Raw genomic sequence first — 26,114 nt, forward strand, 5'->3', positions numbered from 1 at the left:
GGGGTACAGAGGAACATTTCCAGTAACCATCACTCCTGTGTTCTAATGCTACATTGTGTTAGTTAATGGTGTTGAAAGGCTAATTGATGGTTAGAAAACCCTTGTGCAGTTATGTTAGCACATGAATAAAAGTGTGAAATTGTCTGGGCGACCCCAAACTTTTGAACAGTAGTATACATTAGAAGATTTACTACTTTTCATTACTGATCTCCTATCTGCTCTGAGTAAACACAGCCTGCGGTTCAGCCAAAAAGTCCCTCAATTTTTGTAACGCCACTATTGATTGCAGCTGAGTCGCTGATGACTTTTCGGTTGTGCCGTGGAGCACTGAAATAGTTTCGTGCAAGTGGATTATTTTTGGCAAATTTTAAAATTAGACATGTAGAAAAAAGTGTTTTAATGAAATATCACAATTTTTAAGATTAGATTTAGATAATTTCCTGGGCAACATGATACATCACAGTTTGGGGACCATTAAAAATCCTCAGATTCTCTCTGTTTTTACATTTTATGTCTAATAAATTGTGTAATTTTTGGCTTTTGGGGGGATCATAGGGTTAACTGACTTACCTCTTTACCTCCAATTTGATTGATCTCATCAGCAATATATCAAAGTTATGTGTAAAGCAAACAATGATTTTACAGGCTGCACAGTGGCGTGGTGGTTAGCAGTTTCACCTTGCAGCTAGAAGATCCCTGGTCTGCGTCGCAGCCTTCCTGGGATCTTTCTGCATGGAGTTTGCATGTTCTCCCTGTGCATGTGTGGGTTTTCTCCGGGTTCTCCAGTTTCCTCCCACAGTCCAAAAACATGCTGACATTAATTGATTATTCTAAATTTGCCCGTAGGTGTGAACACAAGTGTGATTGTTTGTCCTGTTTTAAGTTACTGTATTGTTTTAAATTATTCTCTTGTTTTTCACTGTGAATCCCTCTGGTCACCCTTTGGGCTGTTGTAAAGGGCTATAGAAATAAACTTTGAATGATTGATTGGTTCTGTGCAGTTACAGTAGTACTCAGTAGCTTCACTCCTGCACAGGCTGATGTGCTGATGGTTGCTCTCAGCTGCAGACTAAGCAGGACGTGATTTAGCTCACACACTCTCTCTGAAACTGAGGATGCTCAGTGGAGGAGGATCTCCCAGCGGTGCCACTCGGCCTCCCGATCGAGCCGCCCTGCCGGTGGCACCGAGCCTCTCTGCTGCCCAGCCCCCCATGTTTTATTCACCGCCGCCTGGGCACTGCCAGCCTGGTTTGAGTGTCTCTCCATGCCTCTGTAATTTCATCTGATGGAACGGACAGTATAGACTGTAGCTTCCCTGCTCAGCTGTCGCCAACACGAGACGGGTGGCATCTGAAGATGCTTCCACTGCCATCCTGATCTAACCGTCATCATCTGACTGTCGCCTAATGTGACATTTAACATGCACGGCTCTGTTAGTACAATGATATCTGCAGACTGATACCATCAACATGATGCCACTGGGCTTGTTATTAGCTGTCAGTGCAGATCAATTATTACTAAACTGCCTATCAATAAGTTACACATTTCTACAAGCTGCTGGTGACAGAAGTTTAGCCACAGTTTTTATGTTATTTTGTCAACTTGTCAATTGATTACAAAGCTGAAAAACAGACATTTTTCAAGGACTCTTTGCAAAGCACAAAATATGTATTTACGTCCCACTAGTCTTTATTCATTTTACAAAGATACTGTAAACTAATGTCAGACAAAAAGCAGAGGAGTTGTTTTCTGGAGTTTCATTTTCAAACCACGCTGCCCTAAGCTAAAACCAATTGCTACCATGAATGCAGAAGAATGGATTTAAGAATCTAAAGCATAGAAAACTGGACATTTCCACCTCTGAAGCTCACTGAGCAACACGTCATTTTATTTCAGTCAGGGCAGATTGCATAAGAATGCGTCCTGAGGTCAACAACAGAGAAAGTCTTTGGCAATTAGATGCCACTGATATCATGGATCTCTTAAAGGAGTAGGTCTGTGATGACGAGGCGATGAGTAGAAACTTGCAGCGTCTGAGTGTTAGTGGTGGAAGAGTGAGGATTCTGAGAAAACATCTGGATCATCCTAAAGGAGAAGGAGGTGATGGGAAGGTGGCAGCTTGTAGAAGCCCTGAGCGTAGGATTCAATTTAATACTGACCAATTCGTTACTTTTCTGCATCAATTTATGTTGGAAAACACAAAATTCAAGCATCAGATCAAAATATAACACAGCATAATGCTATAAGACTCCCAAGCATTCTGTATTGCTTTTAAATAGGAACCTCTTCCAGATCAATGGATGTTCTTGCTGAGTTAAAACACACATACAGGCATTATTTACTCTTCTGTCCTCTTTTCTGTCTTTTGTTTGACTAAGCCACCTTTTTGACATGTATGTAGCAGCTACTCATGTCAATATGTTTAATAAATTTCATGTATAATTCTGAACATTATGGGGGACTTATCCCTTGCACCCTCTGATGAAATCTACACCTACAGTATGAGAATTGTTGCAAAAAATGAATACTAGCCATGAAAGTGTTGGAAAAGCAGGAGAAAAGCAACAATTCCCAATTTGTTGACCATTTTCTGAAAAGCTTTATTTGTTTAATTTCTTCAGAAGAGTGTTTAAAAAAAAAAAGCTTCGCCTTACATTCCTGTTGGTGTAAGAAATAAACAAGACCTAATTGGTTTTTAGACACAGGCAGGCTAGCTGTTTATAGTTTTTATGCTAAGCTAAGCTAATCACCTGCAAATACAGTGATTGAGTTGATTTGAGATGCAACTCTCAGATTTTATTCCATTTTCCAATTCTATTTGAAGATCCCCTTCAGTGAAAATCAAGTTTTTAGCTTGTTTTCACGTCTATATGGTGTTTTCTGTTTATGGTAGCAGATATCTTATGAGCAAAATAAGCAGCCAATGACACATTGAAGCTACTGACACAGATTCAGACTTCTAGGGTTTCGTATGCAATTTTACCGAAGAAACCAGTCTTGTCCGCTTGTAGGATGGGGCTTTCTGTATTAATCTATTCCTTAAGAATTGCATAGAACGTGTGGTGAAATTACTCCAGTATGTCATTGTGTAGCATAGAGTAGTTCTGAGCAGAGTTGAAGGTGAGCTAGTGTGCTCTAGATCTGCATATTAGGAGGATTATAAGACAGAAAGAGATTATTCTCCTTGTTTTGATACACAGAGATGAGCTTTTAGGGGTTTAATAAATGACTAAAGAGGGACTAATATTCCTGCTGACTGTCCTGACTCCTGTGTTTCTTGTTTTGCAGGGTGGTGGTTTTGGAGAGCCGACCGACCGACAACCCCACGGCTCTGAGCAACCTCTACATCTTAGCAGGTCACGAGAACAGTTACTGATCCTGAGCCCGGAAACTGGACGCCTCAGTGTTTGGGAGAAAACTTTTCCAGACCGTCTTTGCGAAGGGAAACGTCTGGTTGGAAAACAGTTATTATTGGGAGCTTTTGTTACCGATCCCCCAGGATGTGCAGGTCAGTAAAAGTGGAGCCTCTTCAGCGTGGATTCATGAGTAGCCTTAAACCACCAGCAGCAACGAGACGTTCACTGTAGCTCCGCCAGATGACGAGGAAACAGTGAAAACTCAAACCAACGACGTTACTTAGCATTTTTCTCACTTTTCTATACCGTGGACCGAGTTGCAAACAAGTTATCTAGAGGTATTATCGACTAAAGTGCCATTAAAAATCCACAAGAGTTGTGATTGTATTAGGAAACAAACGGGAGATTTACGGTGTTGTCTGTCACTCATAATCACTGCCGGTGGCAAACGTTAGAGATTTTACCAGCTCTGTAGCCAGACTAATAGATCGGATTAAACAGAAAACCCACGAGCCCTGTGGGTTATTTAAGCAATATTTATTAACCTCATCTTCAGTAAAGAGTTGGATTTACAGGCGGCGACGGAGCTGCGTGAGGATTAACTACCTAGTGAAGCGTTCCCGGGTGATTTTTACAGCTTTGTAATATAGTCACATCTCCTGCTCTGCTGCATTTTTAGAACTTGGATATAATGTACATGTTTTTTTGTGTTTTTTTTTTTCTTTACCCTCCTCTTTTATAGACCTTTTACTTCTCATTATTTGCACCATGTAAGCACTTTTGTACATTTTTTTTTAATTTAAAATGAAATGACAAAATGAGGGACAATGCTAGGTTTTATTAACATCTCTGCACTCCCTTCGCAAAATGTTTAATGTATACTGTTTCTTTTGTAATAAAAAAAAAGCTGTTAACATGATAAAATGAATGGATTGTAGTTCATTTTTACTGTGAGATGTAACAGCACTGACAAGGAGTCTCCTGTGGGAAGAACGTGGAAGATGAGTGAGTATTAGTTTCCATTATTTCCCTATTTAGTCTGCCTTTCCTCTGACACTAATTGGTCTCAGTGCAACTGAATCTTCTTGTTTGCAGCTCGCTCTCGTATAGAATGATGTCATGTGGATTAAGAGTCAAGAAACATAAAACAGACTCTAATGTGTAAGAAATCAACCCTGGAGTGGTGAAATCTTGTTTTTCAGAGGTGAGACTCGACTGGAGGTGGCTACAATTTACCTGGTTGTTCATTTATAAACATCATCCCACATGTGAATATCTACAGGAGTCCTGCTTTCCCTTTTTTCAGAGCCGGAGGTGGAGTCGGCTGTTCCTATGGGGACCAGAGTGGAAAAGGCAGAAATGTAGTGAAGCTGGTCAGAGAGAGTCAGTGGGAAGAGCTGCAGGTCAGAAAGTGTTACCTTCAAAATAAAAGCAGTAGTTCTTAAGCTGAAAGTCTTTTTTACTTATCTTCTAGTGCTTTTGTTATAAAGGATTTTACTACATCAACCTGGATATTTTTTGCCAATTTACAATATATAAAGAATATCAAACTTTATCGATGCCGAAGGAAATTCCTGTGCCAGATAGTGCTCAGAAAAAACAAATGACAGAACATACAAATAAATATAGTGCCTAGTGAAAATCACTAACATGTAAGTACAATACATTAAACATGAAACAAAATAAGTGAGCTAAAATATTACTAGAATAGAAAAGTAAAACACAATATTGGTAATATTAATTAGGTAAAATGCATGATAATTAAATATTACACATTACGTTGCTAATGTACATAAAACTGAAATATTACACATGAAAATAAATTTGTGCACATGATACTGAGACTATTGAGGAAGAAAATTATTGCAAATGATATTGAAAGTATTGTTCAGTTTTAAGTGTCCGGTGTTTCAAATCAAATTTGAACCTACACAGCAAAAAAATTAATAAATTTAACGTCGTTCTGAAAATAAATATAGCTTAGTATCACCTCAGACTGTGACTAAACGATTATTTCCATTGTCTTCATTGATTGTTTCGATTATTTTCTCAGTGTTTCCTCAAGTACAAGATGGCAAATCTTTTTTCCTTTTTTAAATTTTTTCATCAACAACCCAAAGATGCTCAGTTTACTGTCATAGTAAAGGGAAGAATATAGAAAATATTTATAGTAGATAGATTTTTTAATTCCATCAATTACCGTAATTAACTGATCATCAAAATAGTTGGTGATTAATAGTCAAAAAATAATAGATTAATCATTGCAGCTCTACACGAGAGTAAAACACATTCCTTTAAAGTTTAAAAATAAAATGGAACTACTGTACATTTAAGTTTGTTTCTGCTCATGTAGTTAAATATAGTTCACTTTTAATATTTAGCGACTAGCTGCAGAAATGTTCTTTTGCATATTTAGTTAATTTGGGTTAATTTGTGCTAAAAAGAAGCTGTTTAAAAGGGTACATGGTAGTATATACTGTTGAAAAGGCATATTTTCATGTAGATTCAAATAATAAAATCACTTTGACATATTTAGTTAAATGTAGTTTTGTAAACTCCGTCTGTCTACTGAATTAATTTAGTTTTAGATTAGAGATTAATAGATTAGATTTTAGATCAATAACAATAAAAAGCATCTGACGCATAATTATCAAGGCTCATGAAGCCATTTAAATCAACTGTTTGGTAATTTTGTGAGCAAAAACATAAAAATAAACAGAGTTACTTTGAAAAAAAATCCTGCTAGTGGTGTGTTTTTGTTGTTTTATTTTGAAAAACAGAACCAGACAAGACGATTGTATCCGACTTGACGCCTTAAAACGGGAGCTGGTTGGAGCTGCAGGGACAGTTGAGCTGAGATCGTCCACCTCACAGGTTGGTGTTTAGAAGAAGAAGAAGTGGAGCCTCACTCTGACTCTGAGAAACATCTGCAAACATTTTCACACAAGGTCAGTGTCAACAGTTCATTTTTCACAAATAAAATGTTTTTTTCTAAAATATTTTCTACTGAAATATTAAAATGTGTCTGTGTCAGGAGGCAACTTTGCTGAGACTTTTGTGTTATTGTAGTTGATTTTTCATCATGTGTGAGTTATGAACCTACAATCTAAGATGGAAATCTCCCTTTTTATTAGATGTATTTAATATTTCCACCCTCGTGTTGTTTTTAAGTGCAGCACTTTGATTTTATTCCCCTGGCTGTTTCTCTGTTATTTGTTTTCTCTCTGTGCCCTCAGGGAACTGACCTAATATACTTTGCATTGCAAATGTTTTGTTACGCAATCTAACTGTTGCAGGACAGGTGTAATGTTCCCTCCGAGCATCTTTTGGTGGCAGTTTAAGATGTTATTTGAACATTTTGATCCTCCAGGTTAAACACAATCAGAGCTCAGGTGCAGAAATGCTCTTTGCTGGTGTTAGATGCATGTAAATTTATAATAACTCACCATTATATCTGATATTATGGTGTGAGTAGCCCCAAATATGCAATTAAATCAGCTCTATGGTTCCTAAAAGCTCCTTCTTGTCGCTGCTGAGATCCCCTCCTGTGTCTCTTTGATCATTTTCAGAGTCGTTTTTTTTGCCTTTCTGCTTTTCGTCCACGATTAAATGAGCAGTTGGCCGATTTTCCCCGAGGATGGAGAAGTACGAGAAGATCGGGAAGATCGGAGAGGGATCCTACGGCGTCGTCTTCAAGTGCAGGAACAGAGACACGGGTCAGATCGTCGCCATCAAGAAGTTCGTGGAGTCCGAGGACGACCCCATCATCAAAAAGATCGCACTGAGGGAGATCAGGATGCTCAAGGTAACGACACAGCCTCATTTACTCGTGCACATTTGACATTTACTGACATTAAACTAATAAAAATCAATACATGAAACTGTTGTCCAGATCAGAAAAATGCAGGTTTCTGGCTTTGTAAATGGAAAAGGATTGGCTAATAAAGTCATGAGATCAGACAGGATAATATATCAGAATTATTGGATATTACAGCAAAATTTCCCTTATTAATTAAAAGTTGCCTGAAGAAAGGGGTTATTGAGTCAAAGTTATGATTATGATCTGTGCGTTGATCAGATAAAAAGTCCAACTTATGAGAGTATGTCAAATTTTAGCTTAAAAAATAGAAAGTATGAGCTTACAAAGCCAAAATTATGGGATAAATAGTCAAATAAGTGACTTAAGTTGAAATTATCATGTAAAAAGTCCAAATTTTGACATAGTTGATTGAAATTTAACTCACAAAGTAGAGGTTATAAGAGGAAAATGCAAAATTACATAATTCTTACAGATATTATTTGTAACAATTATGATACATAAATATCTGGCTTATTAAGTAAAAAATAAAAATAGTTACTTTTTTAACTTATGTAGTTAAGATGATATATTGCATAAATATTTGGTTTATGAAGTCAAAATTATCTGATAATATATGATAATTATGGGATAATATATCAAAATTTCCCTTATTAAGTAAAAGGTCCCTGAAGAAAGGGGTTATTGAATCAAAATTATGAAAAAATAGTCTCACTGTGTGCCTTGATCAGATAAAAAGTCCAATTTACGAGAGAGTATGTCAAATTTTAGAAAGTATGAGCTTACAAAGCCAAAATAATGGGATTAATGGTCAAAAAACTGACTTAATTGAAATTATCATGTAAAAAGTCTAGTTTATGAGATCTTATGTCAGAATATGAGGTAGTTTATTGAAATTTAACTCACAAAGTAGCAGTTGTAAGAGATAAATGCAAAATTATATCATTCTTATAAATATTGTATGTAAGAATTATGATGTAATACATAATATTTGGCTCATTAAGTAAAAATTATGATAGAAATACTTAGATTTTTTTAACTTATCTAAATTAAAATGATATAATGCATAAATATTTGTCTTAAGTCAAACTGGTGATAAAAAGTCTCATGTAAAAAGATGATATAAAAAGTTCAAAATATCAGATAATAAACATGATTTTTGCTCAGAAATATGATATATTACATCATCATTTGTCTTATTAAGTCTAACTTTTTTCAGAATAGTCTCATGTTTGGTTTTAAAAAAGGTAAATTACCAGATTAAATGATCGTGTGTCTGATTTGGCTTTATAAAAAGTCAAGCGTTTGACATTTTGCGCCAGGATTTGGCTCATTAAGTCACAATTACAAGAGAAAAAGTCAAATTATTCACTGAACAACACAGTTTTTCTGGCTTTCATACTAAATTTTGCAAGACTTCAGTTCGTGCAAGTGACTAAATCAAATATCAGCTGAACTACAAATTAGTTTTTATACTAAATAGCATTATTTCTCTACTTATTAGAGGAGCTAACTTGTCCCTTTAAACCACATCTGTACAATTAAAGATTTCAGTCTACTTTGATTTTTATTCACTAAGACTTTCTATTCTTTTCTGTTCTGATTTCAGGCTTTTATTTGAAGTTTTAAAGGTTTAAATCTTGTTTTTAATGCCATAAAACATAAAGCGTTGCTGCTCCTCTGTGCAGTCAGCAGGAGGGAAGTGATGCAGTTAATTCTGCAGAGAGAAGAGAGCAGCAGCATTCAGAGCAGCTTTATAGAGCTTTAATCAAATGAAGGAAAAACCCTGCAGGGAAACGTCTGACAGAATTTATTCTGGTTGCAGGAAGCTGGACAAAAATAGTTAAAATGCTGCGTCTTTTTTAAATTTTGTGGTAAAGTTTGTGTCTGATCAAGTGCCGCCTGCTTTTATTCGGTTCAGTAATTATCAAAGATGCGCTGGTGTAATTGTTGGTGGTTTAATTAGTCATGCGGTGGTGGGAGTGTTAGCGGCCCGCTGGAAACCGGCAGCTCATAAATAGGACACGTTGTCAGGGGCAACAGCATGTTTATTACCTCCTGTGAACAGTTTAGTGTGTTTGATAAGAGCCACAGACGAAACCCTCCTCTCATGTTTTAGTTTGTGCGATTCTGTCATACAAATGTCTGATTTTTTCCATTGTTTCGTGTCTTTGCAGCAACTGAAACACGCCAACCTGGTGAATCTGATCGAAGTGTTTCGACGTAAACGGAAGCTGCACCTGGTGTTCGAGTACTGCGACCACACCGTCCTCAACGAGCTGGACCGACATCCCACAGGGTGGGTTTGTCTCCTCACTAGACTTCACTTCTCTGAAAAGCGAATAAATACATGCAGATGTTTAGTTAGTTTACAGAGTTTAAAATAACAATAAGAGACAAAAACTAACTGCAGAACATCATTTTTTGCCTTTATTTGATGTGTAGAGAGAAAATAGAGGCCTTAAATTTCAACAAAATTAAAGTCAAAGATGAAACAAGTCTGCCATGTTGCAACATTTTCACAAAAATATTCAGCCGAAATCAAACTTTGTCTGTTTATGAACACAAAAAAAGTTGTGAATGAAGAGTTTTCTAGTGTTAGCTTCAAACAGGTTTAACTGAATATGTAATTTACCAACTTATAGCTAACAAAAAGAGTCAAATTTTATATTAAACTAATTATTTTCAATACTTATTTACGGTTTAATGTTATTGTTAATACCTTGATAATATTTTTTTTTGTGAATGTTCTTAAACATTTAAAAAAATGTTCAAAAATTTCCCAAAAATGTTGACTGTGAAAATATATTGTTTTTCCACATTTTCCAACTTTGAAACGGGCCAGTTTGGACCCGCAGGACAACACGAGGGTTAAATGGATTTGGAGCATCACAAAGCTGGATTTGTGAATCAAACAAGGCTGTGAAACAAGATAATAACAGATAAATCCAGAAAAACAAATTAAAAATAACAGAAAATTTACTCAGAGATTCTACTAAACACATTATATGAAGCTCCATGAATAAAAAGAGACATTAGATAACTGTTATTAGTTAAAATAAAGTCCCAGATTGACACAGTGCATCTATTAAAACATCTATTTTATTTATTTCTAAATTAATTTGAGCTTCTCTGTGTTGACTGTGTTGAGATCTGAGTGTGTTTGCTTTAACGGAGCAGTGTGTGCTTTAGTTATCTCCACATTACATATACATAAGAGCGCTTTGTCCGGCGCCGATGGGCACGACGCTGGTTTCCCAGGAGGCCGAGCGGCCCTCTGTGGTATGTGTACAGTGATGCTCTCCCAGAATGCTTTGCTGGCAGGGAGCCACATTTTATGGGCAGTGTTTTGGCCGTCTGGTTTCGGCCTCCGGACCGAAAGAAGAGACAACGGAGCCGGGAAGAGGGGAGGAGATTGTTATTAATTGCCAGTCACAAGGCTCGAATTAGCCTTTTCCCCGGCAACACTGATGGATGGAGGCCCCTGGACCAACAAAGCCTCAGTGTTAGACATTGAGGCTCACAATGGAAACGCAGCACGGAGAGAAATGTCTGAAAAACTGCGCTGAACAAAGAGAAACCAGACATAACAGCAAACAGAGAGCTTTTTCCTAATCCAGACATGAAATTAGACACAAATACACCCACGCTTTGTTTATTAGATTCACCTTTGCAGATTATTTAGTCCCATTTTTGCCAAAAATGACCAGAATTTTAACAAATTTAGCCATTTATTGTTTAAAATCTAAACAGTGATTTCATAAATTAATGTGAAATTTGACTTTTAGGAGATTAATCCATCATGTAGTTCACATTTATAGCTTATAGTGAGAAGCTTCTGTGTAGATTCTCAATCATCTAGGTCATTGTAATCCTAAATCCTAAGTAAAACAGCAACTGGACTTCTCTTTTAGGTTTATAGAGGTAAAATATCTTCAAAAACCTAAAGTACAAGTCTTAAGCAGACATGCACCTGCACCTTAAATAACTTATTTGTCGATCCAACTGCTCCGTGTTTCTTAACCCTCGTGTCGTCCTGCGGGTCAAATTGACCCGGTTTAAAGTTTGAAAATGTGGAAAAAAATTTATATTTTCACAGTGAAACTTCTGATGTCCACATTTTCAACATTTTTGGAAAATTTTTTAACATTTTTTGATGGAAAAAAAGAAATGTTAAAAATGTTTCTTAAGAACGTGCAAAATTTTGAAAATTTTCAGAAATATGGGGATTTTTTTTTGCTGAATTTTACATTTTTTTCAGACAAGGAAGCAAAATTTTTTGGTGCCCCTTAAGTGAAGGCAACGGGAGGGTTAAATTGCCCCTGGGGGATAAATAAAGTTTTTGGATTTGAATTGAATTAAATGGAAAAATCTTTTAAGTCCCACAGCGGGAAAACTTTCCAGTTTTTCCGCAGCAAAGGTGAATAACAACCTAGAAAAGGACAAGCCGTCGGAGCGCAGTACTCCTCCAAGGCTGCTCAGTCGTATAGTTTCTGACTGATAAGTCCTGATAAATCTGGTGGATTTGTAGTAGGATCACAATCATGTGATCACCAGCAGGCAGCTATCGTAGTGTTCACTTGTTGTCATAGTTACAGTGTCGCCATGCCGCTATCTGGCAATGATGCAGAAACTTTGAACAAATCCGTGGATCCAGACTATAAGCTGCATCGCTGCCAAAATCTAATCACTTGGTTCTTGTGTCATTTCTGAGATTCCCTGAAAATTTCATCCAAATCTTTTGGTCCATTTTTGAGTAATGCTGCCAACAGACAGACAAACGTATGCCAATCATCACATAACTCCACTGTTCCTTGGCGGACTAATAACACAATCAATGATGTGCAAAATTCAAAAATATATTAAATCTTACACATAGACTCTTTTTTCAAATCTGTTATGGGCTTTTTTGCATTAGTGATGGAAATGTTTAAATCTGCAATTATTTCTAAAGTGTTACGGAGCTTGTTTAGTTACTAAATTGGAGGATCTTTTTTTGCAGTCGACCTTGAAGCTCTCATTATTTGCTCTGATCTCATGTCTGTACTTTTATTATGCTAAGTGCTTTGAGATGACATACACTACCGTTGAAACGTTTGGGGTGAAATGTCCTTATTTTTTGAAAGAAAAGCATTTTTTTTTTCAAATGACGATAACATTAAATGAATGATAAATCCAGTGTAGACATTGTTAATGTGGTAAATGACTATTCTAGCTGGAAATGGCTGATTTTTAATGGAATATCTAAATAGGGGTACAGAGGAACATTTCCAGCAACCATCACTCCTGTGTTCTAATGCTACATTGTGTTAGCTAATGGTGTTGAAAGGCTAATTGATGATTAGAAAACCCTTGTGCAATTATGTTAGCACATGAATAAAAGTGTGAGTTTTCATGCAAAACATGAAATTGTCTGGGTGGTGTATGCTGTGAATCTGTGCTGTATAAATAAAATTGAATTGAATCAAAGTCTTACAAATTACCATAAATTAAATCAAAACATTCTGCTTTTCTGTGTTGGAAAAGTTCCAGTAAATTCAGTCTTCCTTTCAGCTACTGCTTCCAAACTAAACAATCAGATTATTTTCTGTGCGTCTGTGAACTGATTTCTTTAATTTCCTTCTTGTCCTGCAGCGTTCCAGAGCATCTGGTAAAAAGCATCACCTGGCAGACGCTTCAAGCTGTCAACTTCTGCCACAAACAAAACGTAAGTGTCTTTACACGATCTCTTCCCCTCAGCTTGTTGTTGAATTCCTCTCCTCCTCCTCCAGCTCCCACCGAGCTCCTCTGCTTTATGGCTCTTTTTTTTTTTTTTAACAAGAATTCCTTCCCCTTGGCTGACCAGCTGTTAATGTATCACCTAGACACAACAAACGCTATGAGGCCTCAGTTTAACTCAAACTCTACTTTCTCACACAGCCCGTTGTTTTTTATTGTCAACATCCTGCAAACACAAGCCGCTTAAAAAGGAGAGTTTTCGGTCCGTTTTTAAGCTCGTGCAGTGATTTTGTTGTTTGTTTCTGCAGTGCATTCACAGAGACGTGAAGCCGGAGAATATTCTCATCACCAAACGTCAAGTCATCAAACTGTGTGACTTTGGGTTCGCCAGGATTCTCAGTGAGTTTATTAAACAGCTGTAACACTTATTGGTCAATTTATGTTCATATTTAGTTATCCAAGCCTTAGTAGTCACAAGTGAAAGTAATCTTCAGCGTCTAACAATTTCACAAATCTTTAGAGGGTTCGAGCAGCTTTGTTTATGAAGCACTGATTGTCAAAATATAGCAACAATTTCGTCCTTGTTAAATTTGTCCCAAAATCTTTATTCAATTCAATTCAATTCAATTCAATTCAATTCAATTCAATTCAATTCAATTCAATTCAATTCAATTCAATTCAATTCAATTCAATTCAATTCAATCAAGTGGTTGATGGATTGTTTATTTTGTCGTTTCTTACTTTAGAATAGCGTTACTTTTTTAACCGACAACTAAGTAAGGAAAAGATGGTTTTCTTTTCAACCGCATCTGCAGTCTGACGTGTGACAGATCAACACTGAAAATTAATTTGCTTCATTTTAAGCAAAATAAAGAAGAAAAATTGAGGTGAGACTCTTAAAAAAAATATTTTATTTCTGTGTTTTAAACTCCAGCATCCATAAATATGGTTGAATAATGTGCAGAAAAGTTCTTTTCATTAAGAAAACAACCATTCATGAAAAAAATCCACCGTCTGCAGACCACACTTCTAGTACCAGAGGTTTAAATCACATTTTTAGTCATTTAGGACAATTTTTCTGCTATTTCAGGAGCGTTTTGGCATGTTTCATGTTTTATTATTTACAATTTTTGCCTCATTTTGGACAAATTTCAAGTAAAGTTTTTTACCTCGCTGACATGTTTCAGCAGTCAAAAAATCCAAAAATTCAGCAAAAAAAAAAAATCCCCAAATTTCTGAAAATTTGCAAAACCTTCAGGAAGAAAATTCCAATAATTCTTTAAAAGTTTCCCTTAAAAGTTTTATTTAAAAAAAATTCCCCAAATTTGGCAAGAAAATTCTTGTAAATATTTTTTTAAAAATGAGTAAAAATCTTCCAAAAAAATCCTAAAAATATCTAAAGTGATTCCATATATATCAGTAAAACTTCTAATATTTTCTTTAAGAACATTCACATAAAAAAAAATCAACCAAAATCCAGCGAATTTCACTGGACTTTGGTTGATTTTCTTGTGAATGTTCTTAAGAAACCTTTTTAACATTTCTTTTTTCCACCAAAAAATGTTCAAAGATTTCCCAAAAATGTTGAAAATGTGGACATCAGAAGTTTCACTGTGATTTTTTTTTTTTTTCCCCCACATTTTCAAACTTTAAACCGGGTCAATTTTGACCCGCAGGACAAGACGAGGGTTAATACTTGATGATAATTCATTTCTGTGACTCCTGATCTTGCGTATTTCTGCCCCTTCAGCCGGACCGTGTGATTACTACACCGACTACGTGGCGACTCGCTGGTATCGAGCTCCGGAGCTGCTGGTGGGCGACACTCAGTACGGCCCCCCGGTGGACGTCTGGGCCGTCGGCTGTGTGTTCGCTGAGCTGCTGTCAGGAATCCCTCTGTGGCCCGGAAAGTCCGACATGGACCAGCTGTACCTGATCAGGAAGACTCTAGGTAAGATCAGATCTGCAGAGAAACCTCAGAAACGTGCAGCTGGAACCAGAAATGTTCTATTTTATCAAAAGAATTCAACTTTAATACAGAAATTTAACCCTCATGATGATTCATTTGTTGTCTCCAGTGGTGGAAGAAGTATTTATGTTCTTTTTTTGGTAAAAGTGCTGATATTTCATAGTGAAAATACTACAATTCAATTCAATCAACTTTATTTAAAAATAGTGCAGTTGGATCAACAATGAAGTAATTGAAGGTGCAGATGCATGTCCATGATGTATGAAAAGTGAGTAAAAGTTACATTTTAAGTAAAAGTTCTGCATTCAAAGCCTTTCTAAAGTAAAAATGTGCCCAAAATGTGCCCAAAGTATCAAAAGTAAAAGCTCATTCTGCAGTAAAATGGTCCCTGACAGTGTTTATAATGCTAGATGTGTTAAACGTTTTAACTACTTTATTTAACAAAAATGCATATTAAGTTGTAAAAACATCAGCTTTATTGTGCCGTTGTTGTCCTGGGAGGATGGCATTTTCGTAAAAAATCAACTTTTCATGAGCTCAGACAAACAGCCCTGTTTGCAGCTTTGTGACAATGCATTTCAGACATTTTAAAATACGTTTATATAAATTAAGAAGTTGGAGAATGGTCTCAACTCTTCAAGAAATCCTAATCTTTTACTTTATCAGAGAAAAATCTATTTCAAAATCAACCAGTTTTGGAGATATGTTGTGTTCACTGTCAGAGAGGTGTGAAAAATTATAATTTGAAGAAAAACTAAAACTGTCAGATAAATGTAGTGGAGTAAAAAGGACAATATTCTCTTCTTAGATGTAAGAAAGTACAAGTATATGACTGCATAAAATGAAAAAGTAAAGTAAAAGTGGCACAAATTTGTCCTGAAGTGCAGCACGTTAGTAAATGTACTTCATTCCATCACTGGTAGTTTTTCATATTGGGAAAAAATAATAAAATGGAGCTATTAGACAATTTATTCAAAACTTTATTTAAAGTCCGAGTACACTGAGGTGTGAAGGCCTCATTTAAAATGTTGCTGAGTAATAAAAATACAAGATGGCGTGACACAAATGAAAAGAAAAAGAGATAAAACACAACATTAGTTCGTGTTTTCAGGTTTTAAAAACTAAATAAGAATAAAATTACATTTCAAAAACGGTTAATACAAGAGTTGTTAGAAGTTATTAAATACAATTACAGTATTTACAGCTCTTTATATTTACAGAACAGATAGAAAAATAGTGAAGAAACAAAACAGGACTATAGAAGTTTTATGAATTTTACAGTGTTTGTACAACACTCTCTTAAAATTTGTTGACAGTAGATGGAAATTTTACTATATTTTCTACATACATTTGTAAATATGTATAAGTATCTGTATGAAAACATCTATATTTACACACTATTTGAATATTCATGGCATGAAATTATAGCCGGTTTCTGTTTGCTGTGCAAATTCATCACCGAAAGTAGCAACACAGTTTTTGGTCATCGTGAAGCACATATTTTATTAGCATCATTTAGCAAATATTAGCAAGTAAATGTGTCGTTTTAAAATGTGTTTATTACAGTTATCTGGAAGTTGGTTTTGTGCTCCGGATGCTTTAATCTTTGTGTTTTTAAGAGTATTTTCACATATAATTGAGGAAAAACTCTAATAAATGCAGGAAAAACACTTTACCGCAGGATGAAATTGTAAAATGTCTATAAATCATTTAGATAATTTATAATATATAGACTGAATGCTGTAATTTTACCATAGATTTACAGAAGCAATAGAGGAAAACGAGCTTGATTCACTAAATTCTGTGTGATTTTGTTATTTTTTTCACCTCCTGCAGGAGATCTGATCCCTCGACACCAGCAGGTTTTCAGCAACAACCAGTTCTTCTGCGGAGTTTCCATCCCAGAGCCTCAAGAGATGGTGAGACACAGAAGTTCCATCCATCCGTCCTTTATCTACACACCGCTAAATCCTCGTTAGGGTCGCAGAGAGGGCCTGCAGTCTATCCCAGCTGACTTAGGGTGAAGGCAGGGGACACCTGGACAAACAATCACACTCAGATTCACACCTACGGACCATTTAGAATCACCAGTTAACCTCAGCACGTTTTTGGACTGTGGGAAGAAACTGGAGAACCCGGAGAAAACCCACACATGTACAGGAGAACATGGAGACTCCATGCAGGAAGATCCCAGGAAGGCCAGGATGCAAACTGGGGATCTTCTAGCTGCAAGGCGACAGTGCTAACCACCACTCCACTGTGCAGCCCCACACTACAATTCAATATTTTGAATTATTCCACAAAGAAATACAGGAACAGAAGCATCTAAACTTGTAGCCGTCTTTGTTTTTGGTTTCTGTAGGAACCTTTGGAGCAGAAATATCCAAACCTCTCACATCAAGCTCTGAGCCTCATGAAGGTAACAAAGTTGTCATAAATTAAAATGTTTCTAAGTCAGGTTTTGTTGGTAAAGTTGTGTTTAATCCAGTGAAATGTGCAGGTTTTGCTGCAGCTAGTGAGGCATATTAACCCCCGTGTTGTCCTGCAGGTCAAATTGACCCATTTTAAAGTTTGAAATTGTGGGAAAAAAAAACATATTTCCACAGTGAAAATTTGCAAATTTTCAACATTTTTGGGAATTTTTGAAACTTTTTTGGTGGGAAAAAAAAGAAATGTTTAAAAAAAAAAAAAAAAAAAAAAAATTTCTAAGAACATTCAGATAAAAATATTTTTTTGAAATTCGCTGGATTTTGGTTGATTTTTTTTCTGAATGTTCTCTTTTTTAAAAAAAAAAAGCTTTTAAGGAATTATTGGAATTTTCTTCCTGAAGGTTTTGCAAATTTTCAGAAATTTGGGATTTTTTTTTGGTGAATTTTTGGATTTTTTTCAGACAAGGGAACAGTGTTTTTTGATGCCTGTAAATGAGGACAACAGGAGGGTTAAAACTTAAAAAAACATAAATTTCCCAGGTAATCAGAATATATAATTTTTGTCATGTTTGCTTCAATGCTTGTATATAATTCTCAGTTCCCAGATCTGTTATGTAAATTCTTCTGTACAAATGGCTGATGTAAGCTCTAAGGGACTCATTTCCCTACCTGCTGGTGCTGCAGGGTTGCCTGAGGATGGACCCGTCTGAGCGTCTGTCCTGCGAGCAGCTCCTCCAGCATCCTTACTTCGACAGTCTGAGAGAAAAGAGCGAGAGCAGCTCGGACCGATCCGGAAACAAGAGGACACGTTTACCTCGGAGACACCTTCCCCACGGGGTGAGAACACTTCCATACAGTCTCACGTTAGATGTTATCTTATCCTACAGCCGGAGAAAACCCACGCATGCACAGGGAGAACATGCAAACTCCATGCAGAAAGATCCCGGGAAAGCCGGGACGCGAACCAGGGATCTTCTCGCTGCAAGGCGAAAGTGCTAACCACTACACCACTGTGCAGCCCCTGAACAGTCCATTTAGAGCAAATTTCTAAATGTAGAATAAAGTGATTTTGATTAAATATAATGATTTTAAGCTTAGATTTTGTTATGCTTTCTGGCAAAACAACACAATCACAGATAAGTTCAAAGATGGTTGAAAATGTAAAAATCTGACAATTTTTCATGATTAATTAGCCTTATCTCCTTAAACTCTAGAAATCCAATAATTGTATCCATGAAAAAAGTCATTAACTCCTCTCAAAATACTCCCTAAAACCTCTTTTTCAAAATGTTTTCTTCACTCTGCAGTATTTGCCACAGCTGACCGGCAGCAGCATCTTTCCAGCTCTGGACAATAAAAAATACTACAACAACCTGCGTAAGTTCAACTACCACCTACCCAACATCTAAACTCTCCCTCCTTCCCTCCCGAGCCGCTTGGGAAACAAAGCTCTGCGGTTTTTAAAACGAAGGATTCAACCACTTTTTAACATGTTTGTCTCTCGATATTGACGTCGGTCTATGCACTATCCCCAGCATGTCCCCTCCGACCCGCTGGTTTACGTATGTTGCCTACATTTTGAGCTGATTTTTGTAGAGATGTTTGAGACAAGGAGCGACTCGCTGCTCCGCTTGTAGTCGCTGAGTAGACTGAAGGTAAAACTACTGCCTTTGCCCGGTTTGCCAAATGTATTTTTATACAACGATGGACTCTGCAGGAGCGACACGTTTTTGATAGTAGAGTTTAATGTTTAGTAAGTTATAATGTAGGACGCAAAAGACTCATGAGCATTTTTCTGGACATAATATTTATTAACGTGAGGAGTGAATACAGTTGTAAACATTCCTTTAACCACCTTTACAAGCGTTTATCAGCAGCAGTACAACATCGTACTCATCCTCTCTGGAACTCTGGTGCTAAGGATGTTTTCAGCCATCTGTCTGTCCTCAGATATATTTTATGACAAATGCCAAATTAATCTGAAAAGAAAAGATTTAAATTACTCTTACATTGCTTTTTCTCTGTGTACATGTGGAGTAACCTTTAATAAACTACACAATATCAAAGAGAACTGGTGTCGACGGTATAAAGTCCCTCGAAGTCCGTCTTCCTCTGGTGGAAATGAAGTTTTTTTTTACGGTGTTCATGTGTCTATATTTTCTTTTTTATCTGCTTGAAAACTTTCCACCCATGTACCAATGACAGTCTCAAAAACATGGATTCAGACTTCCTGGGTTTCATACATCACAAACCTAAGGAACCAATCAACTTAAGGTCTTAATGTATTTTGTTTCTTTTTTGGAATTAATTCCCTGTGTTTCTTGCCAAAAACTGATCCTGCTGCTTGTTTAGGCTTCCAAATATATTACTCTATGGGCTTTAATCTTTAAAATATTACCCTTATTAATGAAATCAAGTCATTTTGATGCATTAATGACATTTCAGTCACAATTTAGGGGCTGCAATCCTTTTTTGACAAGTGGAAAACTGCAGAATTGCTCCTTAACAGCTAATTTAACTGACAAAAAGAACTGGATTGGTGATAATCTAAATAGGTAAAGCATTAAGATGATTGCAAAAGATATGCTTTCTTCATTTTTTATGTAAAACTTAGACATAAATCTTGCTAATTACAGTCTAGTTTCCGGATTTAAACATGGATATTCGACATACATACAGCCTAAACGTCAGAAATAACACTATAGTACTGCCTGTGATCCTCAATGTCATGCCTGATTACATTATAAGTTGCTTTTTTGGGCACAATTGTTCAGTTACCATAAATTTTCACAAAGACATACCTTTGCTTTCACCACAGAGGGATATAAAATTATGTTTTTTGAATGTTAAGACTGTTGGATGCAGAAAAAAGCAACTCTAGACATATATAAAGTGGACAATAATTAGCAAAACACTCCTGCTGACTGCAGTCAGTTTCTGGCAAGACACTGGTTTGAACATGTGTGACCAGTTGGCCAAGTTGGCATTGAGTAGTTTTAGTGTTTCCGCAGAGGCATAGGTGAGCTGGTGTGCTCGAGCTGCAAAAAAGAATGCGTGTAGAGTTGCATCAAAGCCATTTTAACAAATGGAGAGATTATTTTAATCCAAAGAAATGTCTAAATATGTCACTCTGACGCATGGAGATGAGTTTCTAGGGGTTTAATAGACGACTGAGGAGGGACTTTAACTTTTGCATTAGCTGGACAAGAGCAGAAATGAAACATCAGCTTTGCTCCACACTCTTTTAAAAAAAAAAAAAAAAAAAAAAAAACAACATAATGAATGTCAAGCAGCATCACGTTTGCAGAAAAATACACCTAAACTGATCTGCTGTCAGACCATCAAAGCCCTGCAAGTCCTTTCTTTCAAAACTGGGTCTTTGACTCTGAAAACCTTTAAAAAGGACATCGTGAATATTTTCACTCCAGATCCAGCTCGACGTCCAGACGTGGAAGCGCCGTCTGCAGTCTGCCCACCGTCATCTGTTTGTCTTTGATTCCAGGAAGGTCGCTGAGAAACAGATACTCCAGATTCCTGAAGGAGAACGTCAGACCTGATTACTGCATGAATTATGAAAAGGCATGTTTAAACCCTTTTTTTTTAACTTCACTGACTTGAGTTTGTGCAGAGCGACGATGCCTTTATCGGTCACGTTTCCACATGAAACCACCTCCATCATGTACAGACTCTCCTGCAGGTTCTCTATGGAGCTCAGCCTCTCCAGACAGGCGTCTTCTATGTAGATACACTTACTGAGCTTTATTTCTTCCACGTGTTTCAAACCATCTGAAGGAAGAAACACAAAAACGGCATCAGCACACACTACTGATTATATTTGCAACAAGCTATCAATCTGTAGATAAGGGAAAAAACACACACAGAGTTTGCAGAGCGGCAGCCAGACGGTGTGTGTTCATTCCTGCTCGGTGTAAAACATCCCGTCCTCTTGCGTCACTTTTGGATAATCAGTCTGAGAGAGATGCACTTTCACCCTCGCCTTTCCTTTCTTGTTAACAGAGGGGAATCACTTTCAGGTCAACCGACGGGGTCGAGTTCGAGCCAACGCGGTTGATGCAAAATTTACACTTTCTGAACATTGGCTTTAATCTTTGATCGGAACAGACGCTTTGGTCTGTTAATCCGGCACCGGGTCAGAGGGAAATAATTTAACATCTAGGGGATGGATGGCGATTAAATGTGGGAGCAGCTTTGATACTCTACAGAGGATGGAATATTTATGTACAACATCTGTACTGACAGCTGGAATCAAATCAGCATCGTATTATTGGGTCCTTATTGTTTTGATGCCACAGATTCTAATTTAAATCCACATTTTAGTGGATTTTATTGTAAAGCTGCATGTATTTGGACAACATTTAACATTATGTTCATGAACAATAATGTTCCCAGTGTCATATCAACACTCTGGGAACATTATTATGGTGGTATTAGTATCAATAAATGTTAAATTGTGCTGTATTTTGTGCACTTTTAAGGTTTCCAGTTACAGAAGGTTACAGAAACTACTATTAGCTTATCATACTGATATGCCAAATGTTGACAAGTTACAGTATACTGTGCAATATCATTTTAATGTCAACTGATGCTAAATTCAATTGCTTTTCATCAGTTGCAGCACTTCTAAGTTGAGTAGTAGAGTGTTTGCTCTTATTTAAATGAAAAAGTACAAGAATTTTCTTGCCAAATTTGGGGGATTTTTTTTTTTTTTTTTTTTTTAAATAAAACTTTCAAGGGAGACTTTTTAGGAATTATTGGAGTTTTCTTCCTGAAGGTTTTGCAAATTTTCAGAATTTTTGGGGAATTTTTTTGCAGATTTTTTTTCAGACAAAGAAACAATATTTTTTGGTGCCTGTAAATGAAGACAACAGGAGGGTTAATACCAACAGGCTGGACTCAATGTGAGCCGATCCAAATGATCTTGATCTTCTCTGATCAGAGAATGTACTCCCAATCCCCGTACCAAATCTGAAGTACATGCTCGTCTGTTTTAAGTTGTGCAAGTACCGCAGTAACCAACACAGCTCTGATTAGTGGTACTGCAGCTTGTTCCTCACCTCCTGTTTACTACTATAACTGTGTTTCAACTCATTTTTAGGTTGATCACTCAGCTTCCTGTTTCGTTTTCCAGCCTTATAATCAGCATGCAGATAAACACAGTCCACAGGTCCAAAACTGAGAAAGTTCAGATGTTCACATCTTATTTTGTCACCATGTTCTTGCAGTTAGGCTAATTGTAATACACATAACTAGTAATCATAGTTGTATTCACTTTAGTTGCATTGATTTTCTGCTTTGGGGCTTGTATTTTTAATGTCGTCTTTCTAAAATATTTGTTTCTGATGGTTAACAAGAGCAAATACTCCACTTTTCAACTATGAAATAACACAATTATTGAGAGATTTTGAATCATTTGACATTTAGGTGATATTGTACAAAGTTGTACTCACTCTGTAGTATTCTGTATTAGGACGCTAATGTTATGAAAATGTTAGCAAGTTACTATAACTGGGTGCTTCCCATTACAGGCTAAATGTTAGCATTTAACTTGCTAACAGCAGGATGCTAAAAGTAAGATACCAAACAGCTGTCTATTCACATTTCCTCCATACATTCTATGAAACAACAGGCTCTTAATGACGGAATATTGCCACGTTAACTGGAGATATTTAAATGAGTTCATGGTAGCATGTTAGGAACACAGACCCAGCTAAGAACATCTGAGGCCGGCAAACTAGAGCGAAGTATATCTGGTTAGAGTTAAAAATGTACCAAGATAAGCTCAGCCTTAAAGACATGTCTGTACAGAGGATAAACCCTTGGATTTATTTAAGAAGTTGGATTTTCTTTACTTTCTTTACTCTATTGCCCACTCTGTCGTTGTGTTCTGCTGTGTGTTGCTGCAGAGCTTTAGTCTGGATAATCTATTTGAAATACAGCATCCATGATCGTTTTGGAGAAAATGCTAATGAGTCTGGGATAAGTCACAAGGACAAGCAGGTAATACTCCCCACACTGTGACACTGACCCAGGTGGTCAAACCCTCTGTACATGATGCAGGATTCGGTGGCATCAATCCCCTGGATCTTGTATCTGCCCAGAGGCCCAGTTGGCAGTCCGTTGTAGTCGTGATGCCAGCGATCGAAACCCTGGAACCTCACTTTGGCACCGCATCTCAGCAGCCACTCAGCGGCGGCTCGGTCCGGACCGACAGCCTTGATCCTCTCGTAGTCCACCCTGAGAGAACGTCAACAAACACTCAGTGTACAGAACATGAAATGTGTCGGGTCACATCTGCTGGGTGCTGAGAAGAGACAAGAGACAAAAGTCCAAATGGCGACCTGCCCACCAGGCCAGTTGTTTTCAGCTGATGTCATCCCCACACTGTTTGTGTAGTGATTTATCAAGGAAATCCACTCATTTGTTGGTTGAAACTTAAAAAATGTGATGATTTGTTTGAATACTTTGGGGTTTTTGGACTGTTGGTCAAATTAAATGAACAAGGCAACAGGAAACTTTGGTTTTTAATAACTTTGGAGGGACACTGGCCAGTGTTTTTACATCTAATATAGATTACCTATCATCTAGTTCTATGAAAAAACATACAAATTACTTGATGAAAATAACTTTGCATCAGCTTAGGAGTTAAAACTTGGACTATTAACCTTGAACTGCCGTCTAATTTTGACATCACAGTTTTCACTTTTATTGCAAATGTATACTCGTTCTAAAAATCTGTGATCAATGCATTTGGTTTTATCAGGTTAATCACAGAAGCTGACAGTCTATATAAATTTACCGTCAAAATGATAACCTTATATTTACCAAATATTCTCTAGATGTAGTCGTCTCTCGACCAGTTTCAGAGATGGACGAGTCAGAAGGGACAATCTGAAACTATTTGTTAGACGACAAGTGGTGGCGCTGTGGACATTCGAGTGTCTGCAACGGCACTAACTGACATTCCAGCATCCAGCAGCTCGTTCTCGTCTTTCTCTTTTCATCTCTGGCATCGAGTCATTTGAATAAAGCTGCATTTTAAGCGGCCTTTTACAGTCACTGGTCAAAGGAGAGTCTGTGTGCTGGTCACACTATCTGATCATTATCCTTTAAAGCTACACTCGACTCAGGTGTGGATTAACTCAAAGGTCGAGAATTTGTCCCCAGTTGAACAGCTCAAAAGCTTTTTGCACGAAACTGACTGAATTGAACAGTTTTCTTACCATTACAACAAATGACATTTTCAACTTATTCTATAAATCTGACAAGAAGTATAATTAAATAATTAACAGATCTGCGGCAATGTCAACAAAAGCGTCATAGGCATCATAAAAATAGTTTTTACGGTGGAACAGATGGGTTAGTTTAAACAGATATGGCTAAAAAGGAGACCACTGAGTGTGTGCCTTTCCATGCTATTAGCTATAACAGCGTATTAATAAAGTTTAGGGTCTCACTTGTTGAAAACAGCATTGAGCCAACCCCAGAAGTGTCTGCGGCTCCAATCCCTCTGACTCACTGCAGACTTCACCACCTGCGACAGCAGTCTCATATCTGTGGACTGAAAATAAACACACAATTAACACATAATTAGCTTTATTAATAACTGTGAATTAGTTAAAGACACTACAGAAAACTGCAATGTTGTATACAGAGGAGGCTGCAGTTGGAGGACCTAAATTGGCAGAACACTAAAGAGCATCAGATATGGTTTTGAAGGCTTATTCCATCCAAATTAACACCTATAGTCTAAAAGATTCCATCCAAAATATTACATTTCTGTCCAAATTCATACAGTCATAAAGGTTAATTCCACCCATATGGTACTTTCTCATGAACGAGTTATTGTTTGAAAGGTTTATTCTTCCCAAAATGAGTTTCTGTCCAGTTACTTAGAACTTTAATGATTTGTTCCAACCAAAATACAGATAGTTAAAATGTTTGTTTCACTTAACATATAACATTCTGTCCACGTAATTACAGTTTTAACAGTTTATTCCACTGATATATTACATTCTATAACAAGTTATAGTTGTAAAGGTTTAGTCCACCCAATATTTACTTTTTAATTAGCGAGTTACAGTTTTAGAAGGTTTATTTCTTCCAAAATGCATTTTATGTCAAATTACTTACATTTTAAAAGTTTATGCTTCTCAAATACAACTTTCTGTCCAATTACTTATAATTGTAGAAGTTTTTCCCACCCCAAATAGTACTTTTTGTCTAAGCAGTGATAGTTTTATAAATTTATTCCACCTCTTTCTGCCCAAATGTTTCTATTTTTAAAGTTTCGTTCCTCCTAAAATACCATTTTCTGAATGTTTCTTTCCAATTTTCTATGCAAAATTCAATTTATCGTTATAAATTTGTTTGTTTCGCCTCAAGTGTTACTTTCTACTTAACATTTTCAAATGTTTAATAGATTCAATATTATTTTCTAAAAACAAGCAATGGGTTTGAAGGTTTATTCCATTCATAACAGTCTAAAGTTGATTTTTTTTAGTGTCTGTGGGCTAGAACTGCTAGCTAACCTTTGGCGTAAATAAGTGTTCGTCATTTTATTTGGTTCTAAAAGTAAATAATTTAAAACAAAGGTCGTGGAAATGCGGTCCTGAAACTGCGCTGCAGACACATTCTAGTGTAAAAACCGAGCTACAGGTAAATAAATCCTCACCTGTCCTCCAACAGATCACACTGTTTACATTTGAGCCGCCGCCATTACTGCGACCTTTCACCCAACGACGTAACGAAACGACGTGCCTCTCTATTGGCTGAACGCGTTGACGTCGCTGCGGCTTGAGCGTCTC

General features: G+C 36.8%; 3 protein-coding genes across 10 annotated transcripts in view; 2 read left to right on the top strand and 1 right to left on the bottom strand.

The window, feature by feature from the left end:
- The window catches only part of map4k5 (mitogen-activated protein kinase kinase kinase kinase 5), a 41,781-nt gene extending 37,501 nt beyond the window's left edge, over nt 1-4,280 (top strand). For all 7 annotated transcript variants that reach the window (XM_035955612.2, XM_055005678.1, XM_055005679.1 and 4 more), the window contains one exon: nt 3,289-4,280. In XM_035955612.2, the coding sequence (XP_035811505.2) occupies nt 3,289-3,376 (88 nt within the window). In that variant the 3' untranslated portion in view covers nt 3,377-4,280. The remainder of the gene's footprint in view (nt 1-3,288) is intronic.
- A 90-nt stretch (nt 4,281-4,370) lies between these two features.
- cdkl1 (cyclin-dependent kinase-like 1 (CDC2-related kinase)) lies at nt 4,371-20,568 on the top strand. 2 transcript variants are annotated; one of them, XM_055005685.1, is made up of 12 exons: nt 4,371-4,560; nt 4,663-4,759; nt 6,137-6,304; nt 6,926-7,161; nt 9,351-9,472; nt 12,808-12,880; nt 13,200-13,290; nt 14,642-14,842; nt 16,697-16,779; nt 17,223-17,279; nt 17,974-18,126; nt 18,597-20,568. In XM_055005685.1, the coding sequence occupies exons 4-12, from the start codon at nt 6,994-6,996 to the stop codon at nt 18,696-18,698; spliced, it is 1,050 nt and encodes a 349-aa protein (XP_054861660.1). In that variant the 5' UTR covers nt 4,371-4,560; nt 4,663-4,759; nt 6,137-6,304; nt 6,926-6,993; the 3' UTR covers nt 18,699-20,568. The 2 variants fall into 2 exon arrangements, with proteins under 2 accessions (XP_054861660.1, XP_054861659.1); XM_055005684.1 differs by having other exon boundaries at nt 4,376-4,560; nt 6,974-7,161.
- On the bottom strand, nt 19,076-26,114 carry dmac2l (distal membrane arm assembly component 2 like). The gene is made up of 5 exons (XM_023286656.3): nt 25,982-26,114; nt 24,765-24,868; nt 23,336-23,544; nt 20,904-21,075; nt 19,076-20,823 (listed from the first exon to the last, which is right to left on the bottom strand). Exons 2-5 carry the CDS (start codon nt 24,857-24,859, stop codon nt 20,709-20,711), a joined length of 591 nt encoding a protein of 196 aa, XP_023142424.2. The 5' UTR covers nt 24,860-24,868; nt 25,982-26,114; the 3' UTR covers nt 19,076-20,708.

This window comes from Amphiprion ocellaris, chromosome 20, assembly GCF_022539595.1.
Source record: "Amphiprion ocellaris isolate individual 3 ecotype Okinawa chromosome 20, ASM2253959v1, whole genome shotgun sequence".
NCBI lineage: Eukaryota > Metazoa > Chordata > Actinopteri > Pomacentridae > Amphiprion > Amphiprion ocellaris.

What these genes read in the sequence shown, in the direction of transcription:
- cdkl1 (XM_055005685.1), top strand. Translation starts at nt 6,994, where the DNA reads ATGGAGAAGTACGAGAAGATCGGGAAGATCGGAGAGGGATCCTACGGC. An exon ending in CTGGACCGACATCCCACAGG is followed by an intron (nt 9,473 to 12,807) that starts GTGGGTTTGTCT and finishes CTTGTCCTGCAG; the next exon opens with CGTTCCAGAGCATCTGGTAA. An exon ending in CCTGATCAGGAAGACTCTAG is followed by an intron (nt 14,843 to 16,696) that starts GTAAGATCAGAT and finishes CACCTCCTGCAG; the next exon opens with GAGATCTGATCCCTCGACAC.
- dmac2l (XM_023286656.3), bottom strand. Translation starts at nt 24,859, where the DNA reads ATGAGACTGCTGTCGCAGGTGGTGAAGTCTGCAGTGAGTCAGAGGGAT. An exon ending in CTCAATGCTGTTTTCAACAA is followed by an intron (nt 23,545 to 24,764) that starts GTGAGACCCTAA and finishes ACGTTCTCTCAG; the next exon opens with GGTGGACTACGAGAGGATCA. An exon ending in CAGAGGGTTTGACCACCTGG is followed by an intron (nt 21,076 to 23,335) that starts GTCAGTGTCACA and finishes TTCTTCCTTCAG; the next exon opens with ATGGTTTGAAACACGTGGAA.